This window comes from Lygodium microphyllum, chromosome 24 (assembly GCF_053477565.2).
Source record: "Lygodium microphyllum isolate KBCC chromosome 24, Lygodium_microphyllum_v1.1.10, whole genome shotgun sequence".
Taxonomy (NCBI): Eukaryota; Viridiplantae; Streptophyta; class Polypodiopsida; order Schizaeales; family Lygodiaceae; genus Lygodium; species Lygodium microphyllum.
Genome location: NC_141158.1, coordinates 71,784,335 through 71,803,505, shown reverse-complemented (window position 1 = coordinate 71,803,505; position 19,171 = coordinate 71,784,335). Strand labels below are relative to the sequence as shown.

At 45.4% G+C, this 19,171-nt stretch overlaps 1 protein-coding gene across 2 annotated transcripts in view; it reads left to right on the top strand.

The window, feature by feature from the left end:
- Positions 1–413: 413 nt before the first annotated feature.
- The window catches only part of LOC148015232 (SUMO-activating enzyme subunit 1A-like), a 128,753-nt gene continuing 109,995 nt past the window's right edge, over positions 414–19,171 (top strand). The window contains exons 1-2 of one of the 2 annotated variants that reach the window (XM_087665513.1): positions 414–693; positions 999–1,054. In XM_087665513.1, the coding sequence (XP_087521639.1) occupies positions 670–693; positions 999–1,054 (80 nt within the window). In that variant the 5' untranslated portion in view covers positions 414–669. The remainder of the gene's footprint in view (positions 694–998; positions 1,055–19,171) is intronic. The other variant, XM_087665512.1, reaches the window with a different exon arrangement.

Sequence of the window (19,171 nt, the reverse complement as noted above, 5' to 3'; positions counted from 1 at the left end):
GCTCCTCGCCATGCCCTGTTAGTGAGCAATAGAGAGATAGATTGGGCAATTTTTCAATACACCTCATGTGAGAGTGGATTTGGAGCTATGAACCACCACTTGTATAAACACAAATGACCATTAACGGTAATGTGTGTGAGAGAGAGAGAGAGAGAGAGAGAGAGAGAGAGAGAGAGAGAGGGGCAGGGAGGGAGGGGACACAATAAAAGTCTCTAATTTTAGTCTTAAACATTATATTAAAATATCATCAATAGTCTAGTGAAACGAAAATGTTATTTGTTTTTCTATTTTAACCCTTTTTTTCAAGGATTGTTGGCATGTAAGCTCGGGATGAGGTGCGGTAGATCCATCAACTATAGGCTAAATAGATATCTGTTCTTCACGTCAAATAGTGCATTTCCCATTCAGTCAATAGTTCTTTTCCGTAGAATTAGCGCGATCAATGAGTAGCTTTGCATTGTGGTACTAACGATTAACGATTCTTTGCGAGCATTTTAATTCGACTCGCCCGAGAGTGAGCGAGAAGGCGGTTCAGACAGACGCGAGAGAGAGAGAGAGAGAGAGAGAGAGAGAGAGAGAGAGGCGGGGGGGAATGGAAGAAGCACCAGCAGAAGCTCGCGAGACTCTGTCCGAGCAAGAAGCGGCTGTTTACGATCGCCAAATCCGAGTATGGGGCGTGGATGCCCAGCGCAGGTCTATATACTGTCAGACATGTATTTGATATGCAAATATTTACCTGCTGCTTAGTTGCTTGCATAATCTTTTACAAACAGCACTTACAGGTTTACATTTCAGACGTAATACCCTTACATTGCTTCGTAACATTCCAGAACTTACATACGTGGAGACTTAGGTTTTTATTTTGTGCACTGTGATTTTCTATTTCTAGACTGGAAATGCAAGCCCCTCAGAGAAAGTGTGAGCTCTCACTCATTTCTTTCGCAGACGAACATAAAACAGTAGAATGTTTTGTGATGTGTGAAGTTTTCCAAATGCAGTTATCTTATTACGAAAGGAACGCAGGAAAATTCGTGCATATTGACTACATTATGAGGTAGCTCTCAGAAACTTACAAATACAGGAGACATGCTGTTCCAGAACACATGTTGCCACACAGCAATCACCACACTACTATGACAAGTACTAAAGAAAACCAAAGAATTAAGTACTATACAGATTTTCCCATCTTTGGATCATATGGAGTGAAAAATAGTCATCATGTTATCGAGAAACTTCATCAATTGTTGCATTTCATCAAGTTGGTGCTTTTCTCCAAAAGTGAAATGGTTTGTGTGGCTGTCTTGTTTTGTTCTTTGACAATTAGCATTCACCTTGTTTAAGGTCTAGTCCTCCTAAGCCCATAATGGCACATAGGAGTAGCTTGGTGGCACGACTCTAGTCTTTAGCCCAATAAATCTACGAAGTATCAATAGGTGTCCAGCTCAGGTCATATAGGTGTACAATTTGAGGTATGTGTGGATATCCTTGAGGTTGGCAAGCAACCGCTTGAGAAAGCAATGGGTAGAGTATCCAATGTTCGAGAGCAAAGGATATATCTACATTGGAGTCTTTGTCTATCTCTACTTTGTTATTCACTATTACGATTGAGTGTATGTTTCTACACATTTATCAGGTGGAGGAGCCTTCTACAATTGTCTTGTCTTCCTAGCAGCCTTGGCTCATTGCTAGTGGTGCATTGAGTCATATGACTCCTCTAGGTGATTTGTTGTAGGATCTTTGTCCGTCAGGGGGTATCATTAATGTCGGTGATATCTCTTCGATGCCTATTAGTGGTGTTGGCACCTTGTCTCTATTGTTTGACAGTCCATGGAGTTTCGTTTCTAAGGCTCTATATGTCTCGGACTTGGGCTTCCCTCCTCTTAGTTCATGGCCTTCTTAGCCTTGGAATCTGTGTTGTCTTCATTGAGTCAGTAAAACACTTTACAGGTGATTAGCATTTTTAAACAATCCTAAAACATGCTTAATTAATGATAAACACAAATTTGGTGCGTGCTCTGAGAGAGTTTCAATTGTTTCCCAAAACCCTAATTTTTTGCGGCATCCTTCAACATCTATAAAGAGGCAGGTTGCTCACCATTCAGCCTCATTCTTTTGTGTAGATTTCTCACTCCACCGTACAAATTTCAGCCATTGGCCTTGTTCTTTGGAGCCCATCACTTTCTAGCCTTAGGCGGCTTGTTTTCAACCATTGCTCTGCTCTTTGGAGGTTTTCATCTGCTGCATCATCATAGCACCTGATTAGCCTGCGTTTTTAACATCTAGCGCCAGGTGATAAATTGCTGCCATTTCTTCCACTAGGTGACTACTTCAGTGCTTGCGTTTTTGTTGTCTAGTAGGTCGTCCATATCAGCAAACACCTCTCTTGTTGTTGCTTGACAATTCTTTGCCTCGAGTGATCAGTTTCAGCCTTTCTCTGGTGGTACACTATATCGTTTACTAGATGTCAGCGTCGCGTTGCTGTGTTTTGGTGACCAGCTTGTTGCCCTTCATTATTCAACACTCTCTCTGTTAGCAGATATGTTAGCTCATGCGTGAGTTTGCTGAGCTGTAGAGGCTTAGGCACATTATTTAGGTTATTTAGGCATTTTTGATTGTGTCATTTTATGGCCATATTGGGCATTTATTGGCTGGCCGACCAGCATTAAATGCTAGCAGACTAGACATATTTTATGGCATTATTTATGCCTATTTATTCGGGGCTCCTTCTCGGTTAGTTCAATTCACCACCTGGAGGTCCTGTGGAGAGGAGCTAGTGCCGGTGCCCATGCAGCCAGTGACTCGCTGTTGTATGTGACAATCTCGTGTTTGATATATGGATTCCATTTTTCGAGCATACATCTAAGTTCTCATCTGTATTGTGTTCTTTCTTTCCCTTTCTCTTTTGTCTTGTGTTTCAGCAATTTATTACAGCTTATGTTTACGCTTCCATTGCTGCATCACTTTTGACACTCTCATCTTCGACTGGTGGTTATTGCACTTCAGATCCATCTCCAGTGGACATCACTCTTCGATAGTGCATTGCTTTGCGCTTGGGTATTTTGTACACTCTAACATTCATTTACTTTAGAGTTTTTTCATTTTATGTTTGAATTTTGAGTTTTTGCATTTTGTGTTTAAGGTTTGAGTTTTACTCGTCTTTGTTCGAGTCTTTGTGTTTCAGTCTTGGTCATACATGTTGTTTTTCTTAGTACAAACCCTAGTATATCTTCGCATATTTGGCAGGAGAGGGGGGTATCTTGTCAGAGTGCAGCGGTGCGGAAGCGTAGGACTGAGAGAGAGAGAACGCAGAGAGAGAAGAGAGAGAAAGAGACAGTGGACGATGAAGATCTGCTGTATAAAGAATGCTGAATACAAAGATATGCAGATATATACACGGGCGCAGTGCGCTAGACTGCGTGTCTCCACCTCGACGATGCAACCTGCTGTTCACCTCGAACTCCGCTGCAGTCTGCACTGTCTGCTGTCTGAAATTTGTGAACAGAGACAGAATCTGCGTGTCACCGGTCTGTAATCTGCGAGGAGAGAAGTGTGTCACAGACTGCTGAAAGTGCCAGGTATAAATAGCCGAGAAACGGGGGAAATAGGGCGCCGGAAATAGCCAGGCGGCTGCAGGTCGGACTGCCACGTGGCAGTCCGACTGTGCAGTTCGATTGCATGCAGTCCGACTGCACCAGACCACCTGCTGCCCTGTGCTGATCTGATCTCTAACACCCCCTCTCAGAGCCTGGGCAGGGCAGAAGCCTGAGGGATCTGGAATGTCTCCGAAGTAGCGCCTGAGGAAGCACCTTTGTAAACAAATCCGCAAGATTGTCCTCCGTCTTGCAATACTCCACAGTGATGGTCTCATCCAGAAGCTTTTCTCGGATGAAGTGGTACTGGATCTCAATGTGCTTCGTCCGGGCATGAAAAACAGGATTCCTTGCCAAGGCAATGCAACTCTCATTGTCACATCGCAGCAATGTAGGACGAGTTTGGGGGCACCCAAGCTCCTCCAATAATCTCCGAAGCCACACAACCTCGCATGTGGTAGAAGACGCGGCCCGATACTCCGCCTCAGTAGACGAAAGGGCTACCGTGGGCTGCTTCTTGCTACTCCATGAAATAACACCTGCACCCAAAGTAAAACAGTAACCTGTAGTAGACCGCCTGTGGTCCACGTCACCGGCCCAGTCCGAGTCGCTCCAACCTACAAGTACAAGATCTGACCTATCTGTCCCTGCGGGGTAATGAATCCCTAAATCAGACGTCCCCCTTAAATACCGAAGTATCCTCTGAGCAGCCTGCCAATGCACCGTCTTAGGTTCACTCATGAACCCTGCCAAGAGCCCAACAGCAAAACATAGATCAATCCTCGTGTTGAGAAGCCAAATCAAGGACCCAATCAACTGTCGATAGCGGGACGCATCCGCCAAAGGAGAAGCTGAATGGGAAGTGGCCTTCCAGTTCGGATCCATAGGAGTAGAGAGGGCCCGACAATCCTCCATCTCAAAAGACACCAAGAGCTCCCGTACATATCTCTGTTGAGAGATAAAGATCCCCCTCTGAGATTGATAAATCCCATGGCCCAAAAAGAAATGGAGTAGACCCAAGTCCGTCATCTCGAACGTCCGATGTAAAGCTGACTTCGTCTCCTGGACCTGCTGTGCAGCATCACCTGTGACAATCAAATCATCAACATATAATACAAACAGCACACAACCATCCTCGGAAGTGTGAACATACAGCTGCGGATCGGCCTTGGACCGCCGATATCCCAACTGAGACTGAAGGAACGAATCAATCTTCTCGTTCCATGCACGCGGGGCCTGCTTGAGGCCATACAAGGCCTTCTTCAACCTGTAGACTTTCCCATCTGAAGATCCAAAGCCAGGAGGCTGCTCAACATAGATCTCCTCCTTCAAATCACCATTGAGGAAGGCCGACTTCACATCCAACTGATAAACAAGCCATCTCCTATGGCCAGCCAAAGTAAGAACAGCTCTAATGGTCGCCATACGAGCTGTGGGGGCAAAAGTGTCATGACAGTCAATCCCTGGGCGCTGTGCAAAACCTTTAGCAACAAGGCGAGCCTTGTGCTTATCCAAAGTACCATCACTGAGGTATTTGGTCTTGAAGACCCACTTGACTCCAATCACCTTCTTCTTCGGGGGGCGTGGCACGAGTGACCAAGTGCCATTCCTCTCAATAGCCTCCAACTCGGCTTCCATAGCTTTCTTCCATGGTGCGGACTGTAAAGCCTCCTTCACGGAGGTGGGCTCTCGATCCTGCATAACACGGGTCATCAAACAATAGTTGGAGCAAACAAGCTCCGTAGAATGTGCCTGGTGCCTCCGTGACCGCCGCGGACCATCCTGCGGTCCCCACTCCTCAGGAACCCCCTCGATCCCTGAATCACGGAGTGTGTCACGGGCCCAGCGAGGAGGAGGCCGAACCTCCCCTCGTCTTTCTCCATCAGCAGAAGACTCTGGAATATCCACCGGCGGTAACGCCTCAGAGGTGTCCGGTGGAACGGTAGACTCTGTGTCAGAAACAGAATCATAATCAAAAGGCACGGGCTCCAGTGGAACTGGCGAAGGAGCCCAACTCTCCCCAGGATCTCCAAGAACGGGATGCTCCTCACCCGTTGAAGTAGCCGGAACCTCCACAAACCGCACATCACGGCTAGTGTACACATCCCGTTTGACGGGATCATACAGTCGGTAGCCTTGGGACTGGGAGCTGTAGCCAACAAATACTTGTTTTCGGGAAGCTGCTTTAGATTTATCACGGTGAGCCTTGGGAATGTGAACATAGGCATCACACCCAAAGACTCGAAAGTAAGAAACATCTGGCTTCGTCCCAAAATAAGCCTCAAATGGGGTCATCCCTTCCACGGCCGAAGTAGGGGATCGATTAAGGATGTGGACTGCAGTAGCCACAGCCTCGGCCCACAGAACCTGAGGGGTCTGTCGGTGCTCCATCATGGTGCACGGCATCTCGATCACACTGCGGTTCTTCCGTTCAAGAATACCATTTTCTTGAGGAGTATTGGTATTGGCAAACTCCTGGTGAATTCCTCTATCTGCACAAAACCGAGCAAACTCATTAGAAACAAATTCACCTGCCTTGTCGGATCGCAAGGTCTTCAACTTCCGGCCGGATCGGTTCTCCTCAAAGAGAAGCCGATCCTTGAAGTGCGAGAAAGCTTCTGACTTTAGTGTCAAAAAGTAGGCCCATGTCATCCTGCTATAGTCATCCACGATCAGCATGAAGTACGAGCTCCCTCGCAAGGACTCATTCCTCATAGGGCCACATAGATCCGTAGATACTAGCTCCATCGGTGAAGTAGACCGCCGCGAAGCTGTGTGGGGAATGGCATCCCTATGCTGCTTCCCCCGAATGTAGGAGACATATGGCTGCTGGCTCACCACTATATCCGGCAACCCTCGAACAAGCTGTCCACGTGACGCCTTCCGAAGATAGTCATAGTTCAGGTGACCAAACCGAGCATGCCATAACTTTGACTGTGACTGTGAGGTAAGAAGAAGAGTAGAGAGGGCGGTGGAAGACTTCAGTTTGTAAATGCCATTCTCCTCATATCCGGATGAGAGAACCTTCCTCGATCCACGATCAAGGACCCGCACCGTAGTACTGTCAAACTCCACCACAAGGCCAAGGGAGCAAATCTTATGAACTGAAAGGAGATGGTACCCTAATCTTGGTACATGCAAAACCTCTGAGGTATGGGTACCACCTCGTCCATCCGGAATAAGCTGCATCTTACCCCGACCTGCAACAGAAACTGAAGAGCTGTCTCCAATGAGAATCTGCCCACGCGAGGGTCGCAACTGGGCAACACCATCTGATGAAGGAGTCATGTGCCGTGAGGCACCACTATCAACAATCCACTCTCGAGCCTGGGGAGCCGTCATCGCAGCATCAGAAGCATTCGGTGAAGCGTCCTCAATGACAGCTAGATGAAGAAATGCAGCTGATGAGGGTGCAGCCACCGCTCCAGAATCCTTGGTTTCCTTCTTCTTGGTGTCCTTCGTGTCTTTGTCAGGGCAATCCTTCTTCCAATGGCCAGTCTTTCCACAAATATGGCATGTGGAGTCTTTGTCCTTGTCCTTGTCCTTGTCCTTCTTGGACTTGTTATCCCCCTTCTTCTTCTTTTGGTCCTTTCCCTTCTTCCGAGAGGCTTGACCTGTCAGCGCCTCCGACTTGGAAGCATTCTGTCCCTTTAACTGTTCCTCTTGGTCCAAGACCATAGGAACCAACTCTTCCCACCGAAGAGTAGACTCTCGCCCCGAAGCAATAAGGGCAGAGTAAAATGTACCGAATCGTGGCGGCAACTGGGACAATAGTGTGATCGCCATGTCTTCGGAGGAAATCGGCTTCCCCCATTCTGAACCTACATCTGTAGTTGCCTTAGCTTGTTAATGTGCTCCCGTAGCGAAGAAGACTTATTTACGGACAAAGTCCGCATCTGTACCTCCAAAGAAACCCGCTTCATTAGGGTCATCCGATTGTACATTTGATCAAGCTCCAGCCATATCTCCCGAGCCACCGTCAAGTGCTTGATGTGAGCGATCACGGCTGTAGTGCATGATAGAAAGAGAAAGGATCGAATCCTGGCATTCAGTTTGTCCCAATGAGACTGGGCCTTGGCCAACTCCACACGAGCATCGGAAGAGAGTTTGGACTCATCTCTTACCGAGGGTCAGTCAATCTCCTCCTGTACCAACTCCGCCAAATCATAGGACTCAAGAATGGCCAACATCATGACGCGCCAAATGCGGTAGTTGTCGCCGTCGAGCTTTTGATCTGTAGGAAGAGCCGGTAAGACAGGCACCTTCCGGTCCATAATCGCTTGGAACTCCAAGTCAATCTCTGTAGACATCTTCACCTGCAATGCCTTCACAAACGCAAAAGCAGCCCCCTCTGACTGGGAAAACTCAGCCTGCTAAGGCTCTTCCGTGTCCTGAACCTTCTTCACCCGTCGGAGGCGATGAAAAAGCAAAACCTGCACTTGTAGGCTGAAAACTCAAACTTCCTCCGCGTCAAACAGCAGTAAACAGCAGCAAATCCACCACCTGTACTCCTTTCGTGTGCGCCCACACTCGTTTCAGCCTTGTTCCAAGGCACAGCCCTCCTGTCTGCCCTTAAACGCAAAAAACGCAAATTTGTGTCGCGATGGAAACTCCTCTTCAGGTTGATTCTGCGCTCAGTCAGCCCTCAAACACTGCTCTGATACCATGTCAGAGTGCAGCGGTGCGGAAGCGTAGGACTGAGAGAGAGAGAACGCAGAAAGAGAAGAGAGAGAAAGAGACAGTGGACGATGAAGATCTGCTGTATAAAGAATGCTGAATACAAAGATATGCAGATATATACACGGGCGCAGTGCGCTGGACTGCGTGTCTCCACCTCGATGATGCAACCTGCTGTTCACCTCGAAGTCCGCTGTAGTCTGCACTGTCTGCTGTCTGAAATCTGCGAACAGAGACAGAATCTGCGCGTCACCGGTCTGTAATCTGCGAGCAGAGAAGTGTGTCACAGACTGCTGAAAGTGCCAGGTATAAATAGCCGAGAAACGGGGGAAATAGGGCGCCAGAAATAGCCAGGCGGCTGCATTAAATGCAGCCGACTGGCTGCTGCAGGTCGGACTGCCACGTGGCAGTCCGACTGTGCAGTCCGACTGCACCAGGCCACCTGCTGCCCTGTGCTGATCTGATCTCTAACATATCTATGCTCTGTTTCTCTTTCATTGTGCAGGGCCCTTGGAGGCAGCTTTCTATACGTGCACTTGTTTGCAATTGTGCATCGTTTATCCAATAGGTTCCATCCCATCCCTCATCATTTCCTTGGTTGGTTCCCTCATGAAACTAGCCTTCCTTCCGTGGATGGGTGCTAAATCCTTGATTACAACTTAATTACAATAACAAACAATAAATGCAAATCTGAAAATACAAATTTACCTACTGATCTTGGACAATGCACACCTGATTGGCCCCAAAATTAGTGCCCCTTTCGGTATTTCTTTGGCTTTTTTATTGAAGAAAAAGTTGATTTACAATAGGATTCTCCCGATCCCCTTCGAAATCCAAACTCCCCTTACTGTTCAAAGTGACCAGCAAGTCTTCAATCTGTTTTGCCCCTTGATGTAGGATGCAAACTGTCTATGTGTCTCATTGAAGAATACATCTAGCATGACTTGCAAGACTCCTAAAATTGAGATACATCCCTATACATAGCTTTCCACCAATGATGCTCCTTGATCTTCTCAAAAGTTGCCCTTGCACCCCTATGACCAGCCCTTAAGCTTTCATGAAAGTTCTTCATAACCTGTTGTTACGTAGCCCTGTCATAAACTACCCGTAGTGGAGAAGCTCTCTTTTTCTTCCGATGCTTCTATAGGAAACCATTCTTTAAGAAGTAACCATATGCTTTCCTTCTGCTTCTTTTACATTTTGCATCCATCCAATTATCTATTGTAGGCAAAGTATTTAGATACTGGCCAATTTGTAACTGTTCTTCTTAATACAATTCTTTTGCAAAGGCCTCCATTGAAGATACATGACACTCATCATCATTTAATAATAAACTCTCGTTATGCTCATAGGTGGCTTTGGACACCATGTCTGGTACTACTAAATTCACTTTTCCTACAATGTGTCAAAACTTTGGATTCATTGATTTGATGTATGTAATCCATCTCACCATAGCTATATCCGGAGTCAAACAACTAGTAATTATCCCTACTAGAGGCAAACGATTTGTCTCCACTATCATTGGACCTTCAATGAAATATTCTTTATGAATTGAATATCAACCCATGTCTCCAACTTGGGCATAGCCTTGCCCACCAAGTATATGCCTTCCAGTGTAACATGATTTGTATCTACCCAATACGTTGAGTGTCCTAGGCTCTAGCCATGAATCAATGTTTGTCTTGTCATATTTTTTCTTTTCCCTTTTAAAGGGATTAGGTTGAAATGGAAGAGGCAATGTTCTCATGACTACGAGGACAAATAGAAAATGGGGATTACCTAGCTCGGCCCATCGCCGTCCCCCATCCCCCGTCCCCCATCCCTTGTCCCTTGTTTCTATACTCTTAAGGAAAGAAGGCTATACAAGTGAAAAGACCTATTATCGTTATTGTTGATATTAGCTAGATTGGTATCTATTGATCTATTTGATAGGATGATGATGAGGGCAATAGGTATGCAATTAGGTTTGGAGCAAAGGTATTGAATGAGAGACAAAGAAGATACCCGCAAATAAATAGAGAGTTGTGGCAAATTGTGATAGCCAAGCTCAAATTAAGGACATGCATTCCTAGAGAGTGTTTGTATCCCATAAGCACAAACCCACTTGGGAGGGCCTAAACTTTCTATAAATATGTATGTTGCTCTCCATTCAGCTTTAATCTCGTTTTTGCAGATTTCAAGTATTTTAACTTGCTGTCCACATCCCGGATGCAGAGGCCAAGCTAGCCATTGCTGTCTACAACAGTCTGGTGTCTATTTCTAGCCTACCACACACTATTCAGAGCTGATTTCAGCATGCTGACTTGCTCTGTGGCTGTTGGTTTTTCCTACGTTTTTAGTTTTTCTCTCTCTTGCAGCTTGCGTTTTTAGTCTTTCTCTCTCATGCAGCCTCCGTTTGTTGTTTTCCCTCTTTTGCAACCAGCATTTTAATTTTTTCTCTCTTGTAGCTTGTGTTTTTAGTATTTTTCTCTCCTACACTGCCGTTTGCATTAGATTTAGCCTGCCTTGGCTGCGTTTGTTGGTGTTTGACATTCGGAGGCTGCCTTGCTGTGATTTGGGATCCGTTCAGAGTACGACACACTTCCCAACTCATTACCCCTGCCTTGATCCTTGAGATACAGGAGTTCGAGGTACAATATTCATTCACTACATAGTGTGTTTGTTGCATGAGCGTTGTATATTCAATAATCATATCATTTCATTCATTCTCTGTGTTCATTGTCTTTGAGTTATCCTAATCCTAACTGTGTTCTTCTATCAGTTTGTGCTTTGTCATACGATGTTATTTGTGTTTCTGTGTTAGGGTATTTCTTCACATGGTATTAGAGCCGAGTTCTCTGAGAGAAACCTAGGCCTTGATCTGAAAGCTCTACACAAGAAGTAGGAATAATAGAAGGGCAGATGACTTCGAACACTACTTCTGCATCACTTCTCACATTCGAGCTAAATCCATTGAGGAACGAGTCGGAGTGCGCCTAACAACTTGCTTTACAAGCTGTCGACATGGGCAGACAAACATTGGACTCCCATGGAGTTCCATGACCGTACGAGATCACTGCAGCTGAGTACGATCTCATTTTGATGTATAGAGCCTAGCAACAGATAGAAGATAAGTTTGAATTTCACCCTTTAGATTTAGTGCACCGATCTATTGACCGTGCAGGAAGGGCGGAATATTCACTTAGGACTTGCCATCCGCAAGTGGAAAGTGGCATAGAGTACACTCCATTGCCTTCATACTTATTCTCTCCAGTGCTAGGTATGTCTACCGTTTCAGATTTTGTTAATGATGACTCTCCTTCTCCTATTGTCATACTTATTCTCTCCAATGCTAGGTATGTCTTCCGTTTCAGATTTTGTTAATGATGACTCTCCTTCTCCTATTGGTATGAGCTGGCCATTGCTGTCCACAATTTTTTTGGCACCTGTTTCCAGCCTACCACACACTGTTCCGAGCTGATTTCAGCATGTTGACTGTTGTTGCTGGTTTTTCCTGCGTTTTTAGTCTCTCTCTCTCTCTTGCAGCCTGCATTTGCTGTTTTTTTTCTCGTGCAGCTAGCGTTTTTAGTTTTTCTCTCTCTTGCAGCCTGTGGTTTTAGTCTTTCTCTTTCTTCACCTGTATTTTTAGTCTTTCTCTCTCCTGCACTGTTGTCTGCATCAGATTTAGCCTTCCTTGGCTGCGTTTGCTGGTGTTCGACATCCGGAGGCTGCCCTGTTGCGATTTGGGATCTGTTCAAAGTATGACACACTCCCCAACTCATTACCCTTGCCTTGATCCTTGAGATACATGAGTTTGAGGTATAGTATTCATTCACTACATAGTGTGTTTGTTGCATGAGCATTGTATATTCGATAATCATATCATTTCATTCATTCTCTCTATTCATTGTCTTTGAGTTACCCTAACCATAATTGTGTTCTTCTATCAGTTTGTGCTTTGTCGTACGTTGTTATTTGTGTTTTTGTGTTAGGGTATTTCTTCACACTGCCTCCCGTGTGGCATTTGACACTCCTCGGCACTTGGGCAACCTCTTGGACACTTCTGTGGCATTGATATTCATCATTGGGCATTGATTTGAGCCTCCAAACCTTGGTTATTTACTGTAATATATAGCAGATATGCTCCCTGCAGGGTCTCTTCAGTGATTGGAGCTCACTCTTATCTCTATTGATGCCCATATGCATATGCATTGATGCTGGGATGTTTGGTCAATGTCTTGAGATGCTCCTGGCTTGATCTTAAGCTCTGTTTGGGTTGTATAAAGTCAGCTATTGCTGGTTATTGCAGGTAGGTTTGCTGTATACCTTGTGGGGACAGCATGCATAGAGCTATCTATTACATCTCTAGTGCCTTTGGCATGCTACCATTGTGCCGGTTATTGCAGATAGGTTTGCTGTATACCCTGTGGGGACAGCATTCATAGAGCTATCTATTATGTCTCTGGTGCCTTTGGCATGCTACCATTGTGCCGGGATGTTATATGGATGCTCTGAGGCTCAATTTGGATTGGATAGAGCTTATTTGGCTCAGTTTTAGCAGGGTTTTCACTGCTTTAAGCTTATGGAATGCCTTGAGCTTTACATTTAAGCTCAGTTACATGTCTTGGAGCTTTGGTTAGTTGCTACAGTGGTCGTTCACTTATGGGCTTGCAGACTTTATTGGGTTTTATGCTCTTGGCTATATACTTGAAGTATCTTGGATGCTCGGATGTCATGTACATGATTTATTGAGCTTGTCTTGCTCAGTTGGCATTCAATCTTGTTCCAGTGGGTGTCACTTGAGATACTTGGATATTTTGCATTTGAGTAGAGCTTTGGGTTTTATGTGGTTGATCTTAGTTCATTCAGACAATGAAATTCATTGACATATGTACATACTCTCTTTATGTTTACTAGATGCAATTATCTTTTAGTGGGCTAATTTGCTTCATGTCTTGGATGCCAACACTTATCTTTGTCAGTGATGTATACACATTGCTTGACTATGTATTGAGCTTTATTACTCTTGCTCAGTTGGTCGTGCATTTGGTAGTTCTCTTTTATTCTTTTTGAGATCGACTACATGCATGATGTCTATGCCCATTGGATGCATAGTTTATTGATGCATTGAGTTGTGACAGATCTTGGTACGGGTTGTATGCATCTTCACTGTCAGTTGCTTCTACATATCCCGGTTATTCCCTTGGATATTCTTGGTAGTGGAAGCTTGGTCTTTTGTTTGATTTGCCCATAGTTGGAATCTCATATTGTTGCATTTATTACAGCAATGGTGTAATTGTAGGTTTATGCATTATTTATGAGAGTAGATGCTTTGATTTGACATTTTATTATTGGCAGTTCGTGGACGAGCCTACAATTTAATGTTTCCTTTCGTTTAGACTTTATCTTGGCTATGATTTGGGGCTAATTTGCAGTCTTTTACAATAGTCCATGTCTTCTTGTATTGTGCTTTCATTTGTTGGCATCATGGCTGGTGGATCAAATGACAGTGCTATCTTTAACATTGACAAATTGGATGGCACTAATTACAGCCATTGGAAGGCATGGATATGACTAGTTTTGGTGCTGAAATTGCAGATTAAGCCATTGAGACATGAGGGTGTCAAGTTTGAATGCTTTGATGTGGAGGATTTGGTTGAATTGAATAAGTCATGTAAAGCTACAATCATTTTATTACTCTCTAGGCTGGTATTCTACAATATTGTCTCTGAAGGGTAGATTGTATGGCAGCTATGGAAGAAGATCCATGATGCTTATGATAAGTAGAGCCGTATCTCTCAAATGTATTGATTGAAGGAACTTATGGACCTCGTATGGAGGAGGGGACTTCCATGTCTGCCCACTTAAATGAGTTTTATTCCATTTTCAGCTACTTGTCATTTTAGGGGATTTATTTTAAGGAGAATCTTTCACCATTATTCTTGTTGGTTACATTGCCTGAATTATGGAACACAGCCCTGTGAAGATATGCTAGGTTTTACATTGAGAAAATACAACATGTACGACCAAGACCAAAACACAGACTCAGATCGAGACAAGCAAACTCAAACCCTAAATGCAAAACGTGAAATGCAAAAACTCAAAATTTAAACACAGAGAGAAGAAACTTTGAAGTGATTGAATGTTGTAAATGAATGTAAGAGTATAAAGAATGCCCAAGGGCAGAGCAATGTAGTGTCAAAGAGTGACGTCCACTGGAGACGGATCCCAACTGCAGTAACCATGAGTAGAAGATGAGAGAGTGCTGAATAATGAAGGATAGCAAGCTGGTCATCAAAACACAGTAGTCGGAGACAGAAGTCTAGTAAATGTGGTAATGTACTATCAGAGAAAGGTTGAAAACTGATCACCCGATATAGAGAATTGTTAGGCGATAACAGGATAGATGTTTCTTGATGTAGACGGTTTGAGGGATAGCAAAAACGCAGGTAGTGTAGTAGTCGTTCGATGGGAGAGATGGCAGCAGCTTATCGCCTGGCACTAGATGTTGAAACGTAGGCTGATCGGATGCTACGATGGCACAACAGATGGCGGCCTCCAAACAATAGGGCTATAGCTAAAAGTAGGTTGCCTAGGGTTGGATAGTGATGGGTTGCATGTGGTGATGGTGGGATAGTAGATGGTAGATGGTTGATGGCTAAACTTTGCATGGTAGAGTGAGAAACCTACACAAAAGGATGAGATTGAATGGTGGGCAATCTGTTTATTTATAGATATTGAAGGGTGTCCAAAAAATTAGGATTTTGGGACCTCAGAAACTTTCTCGAACCACGCACAAAATTTGTGTTTTTTAGTTATTAAGTGTGTTTTAGGATTGTTTAAAAATGCTAATCAGCTATAAAGGGTATTGTAGTTCAACACCCTCTCTTAGGCTTAAAATTGAGCCTAAAAGGGAAGGTTTGCAATGGTTACTCCAAGGCATCCCATCCTAAAGTAGCCAGGTCATCAAACAAAGGATGCATGTCGGCTGTCGAGTGGCCTATCAAGACTACAGAGGCGATGGCTATCTTACCAAGGAAGTCCAAGTAGTCGTCCTAGAGAGGATAGGGTATCGAACAAAGGGTGCTCGTTGGCTGTCCAGTGGGCTACCAAGCCCTACAAAGGCGGATGAAATCACACTGAACTTGTTTTTTTTGTGGGTGTGGTGGAAGGTTAATTTAGGAGTGGCGGCTTATTAAGTAACAGTGATCCAGAAGATGGGAGTAGGGATGGTATACCCAGCACATTATAAAACAGTTCAAGCTTACCCATCCACTTGAGGATTGCGATGACGAGGGAAAGGTAATGGAGTAGCATGTGAAGAAGCATGGTGGTATAATCCATTGGTGAAAATAGCTTAGGATTGCTAGCGAGTCATTTCCTGGACAGTGCAGACATCAGTGCCACGTCAGCAGGTGCCACGTTAGCACCTGCAGTCGGACAGGTTGTTGTAGTCGGCGGACAATATTTACTGCAGTCGGCTGCATTAAACCTGCTGCAATTATTTTCTATTTTTTCGGCTATTTATAGCCGGTTTTGTGGCACACTTCAGTATTCATTATTCAGACTCTAATCTTGAGATCTGTTGGCTGAGATAGACTGTGCTCGGGCTGACGGAGATCGAGGTCATCAAGTCGGAGATATACGCAGATATTTCCTTTGCCCCCTTGTGTATTTTTGCACTCTTATACAGCATACTACACCACAGATTTTCTGCGTTTATACTGTCTCCTTTTCTCTCTCTCTCTCTCTCTCTTCTCTCTGTGTTCACTCTCTCTCAGTCTTTGTCCTACACTTCCGCATCGCTGCACTTTGACATGGTATCAGAGCGGTGAAGATGGACTGGTTGAGGGCTGAACCTATCTGAAGAGGAGATTTCATTGCGACACAAGGCTGCATTTCCAGGTTTCGAGGGCGAGTGGGAGGACTGCGCATCGGATCAAGGCTGAAGCGAGTGTGGGCATGCAGGAAAGGAGTCTAATCGGTGAATTTGTTGTAGGTTATTGCTATTCGAAGGGGAGGAAGGCTGCTTTTGAGGCCTTCCATTGCAGATTTTACCTTTTCATTGCCTTCGACGAGTGAAGAAGGTTTGAACAACGGAGGAATCAGTCGTAGAAGGCTGCGTTTTTACAGTCAGAGGGAGTGCTTTTGCGTTTGTGCAGGTTAACATGTCTACAACGATTGATTTGGAGTTCCAGGCGATCATGGACAGGAAGGTGCGTGCCCTATTGGCTCTTCCAACGGATCAAAAGCTTGATGGTGACAATTACCGCATCTGGCGGGTGATGATGTTGGCCATTTTAGAGTCTTATGATTTGGCGGAACTGGTAATGAAGGAGATTAAGAGGCCCTCTGTGTGGGATGAGTCCGAACTCTCTTCCAATGCTTGTGCAGAGTTGACCAAGGCCCAGTCTCATTGGGACAAACTGAATGCTAGGATTCGATCTTTTCTGTTTCTATCTTGCACCAGAGCTGTGATAGCTCACATCGAGCACTTGACGGTGGATCGTGAGATATGGCTAGAGCACGACTGGATGTACAACCGGATGAGACCCTGATGAAGAGGGTTTCTTTGGAGATGCAGATGCGGACTTTGTACGTGAATAAGTCTTCTTCGCTTCGGGAATACATCAACAAGCTTCGGCAGCTTCAGATGCAGGTTCAAAATGCGGGGAAGCCTATTTCCTCCGAAGATATGGCGATCACTTTACTATCCCAGTTGTTGCCACGATTCGGTACTTTTTATTCCGCTCTTATTGCTTTAGGGCGGGAGTTGACTCTTCGGTGGGAAGAGTTGGTTTCTATGGTCTTGGACCAGGAGGAACAATTGAAGGGACAGGATGCTTCCAAATCGGAGGCATTGGTTGGTCAAGCCTCTCAAAAGAAGGGGAAGGACCAAAAGAAAAAGAAGGAGGACAACAAATCCAAGAAGGACAAGGAGAAGGAATCAACTTGCCATATTTTTGGTAAGACCGATCACTGGAAGAAGGATTGCCCCGACAAAGACAAGAAGGATACCAAGAAGAAGGACACGAAGGTCTCTGGAGCGGTGGCTGCACCCTCATGAGCTGCTTTTCTACACTTCGCAGTCATTGAGGACTCTACACCGACAACTTCTGATGCTGCGATGACAGCTCCCTAGGCTTGAGAGTGGATTGTGGACAGTGGTGCCTCACAGCACATGACTCCTTCTTTTGTTGGTGTTCCCCATTTGCGACCTTCGCGTGGGCAGATTCTCATTGGAGACAACTCTTCTGTGTCTATTGCTACGTGGGGTGAGATGCGGCTTATTCCAGATGGACGTGGTGGTACCCACACCTTTGAGGTGTTGCATTTGCCAGGATTGGGGTATCATTTACTTTCGGTTCATAAGATTTGTGCTCTTGGTCTCTTGGTGGAGTTTGACAGTGATACTGTTCGAGTCCTTGATCGTGGATCGAGGAAGGTTCTCTCTGCAGGGTATGAGGAGAATGGAGTGTACAAATTGAAGTCTTCTTTAGCTCTTACTTCTCTTCTTCTTACTTCTCAGACACAGTTCGAGCTATGGCATGCTCGGTTTGGCCACCTGAACTACGAGCACTTTCGGAAAGTGTCGCGAGGGTCATTTGTTCGAGGCTTGCCGGACATAGTGGTGAGCCATCAACCATGTGTCTCCTGCATTCGTGGAAAACTACATCGGGATGCGATTCCCAACAAAGCTTCCAGGCGGTCTACTTGACCCATGGAGCTTGTATCTACGGATCTTTGTGGCCCGATGAGGACCGAGTCCCTGAAGGGGAGCTTGTACTTCATGTTGATTGTAGATGACTACAGCAGGATGACTTGGGCCTATTTCTTGACTTTGAAGTCGGAGGCTTTCTCTCATTTCAAGGATTGACTTCTTTTTAAGGAGAACCGTTCTGGCTGGCGACTGAAGACCTTGCATTCAGACAAGAGAGGTGAATTTATGTCTAATGAATTTGCTCGTTTTTGTGCGGTGCTCCATCATGATGCGTGCCATCTTGATCACACTTCGATTCTTTTGCTCCAAAATTCCATTCTCTTGGGGAGTGTTGGTGTTAGAAAATTCTTGGTGAATGCCCCTATTTGCACAAAAACGAGCAAACTCATTAGACATAAATTCACCTCAGTTTCTGTGGGCCGAGGTAATGGCTACCGCAGTTCACATCCTTAATCGATCTCCCATTTCGGCTGTTGACAGGATGACACCTTTTGAGGCTTACTTCGAGACTATGCCTAATGTCTCTTATTTCAGGATCTTTGGGTGTGATGCTTATGTGCACATTCCGAAGACGCAGCGTGATAAGTTCGAGGCGGCTTCCCGACGACAGGTTTTTGTTGGCTATAGCTCCCAATCCCAAGGTTATCGTTTGTTTGATCCCGTTAAGCGGGATGCCTACACGAGCTGAGATGTGCGGTTCGTGGAAGTACTGGCTACAGAGGGGGGTGAGGAGCATCCCGTCCTTGGAGATCTAGGGGAGAGTTGGGCTTGCGAGACAATTTCTTTGGAGCCAGAGTCTCTTGATGGAGATTCTTCTTCGGATTCAAAGTCTTTTCTTCCACCGGCCACCCCCGAGGAGCCTTCGCCGGTGGATGTTCCTGAGTCTTCAGTAGATAGAGAGCGACGGGGAGAGATTCGTCCTCCTCCTTGTTGGGCCCGTGACACCCTCCGCGATTTAGGGATCGAGGGGGTCCCTGAGGAGTGGGAACCGTAGGATGGACCACGGAGGTCATGGAGGAACCATGCACATTCTTCGGAGCTTGTATGCTCCAACTATTGTTTGCTGACCCGTGTTATGCAGGATTGAGAGCCCACTTTAGTGAAGGAGGCTTTGCAGTCTGATCATTGGCGGAAGGTCATGAAAGCCGAGTGTTGGAGGCTATTGAGAGGAATGGCACTTGGTCTCTTGTGCCTTGTTCATCTC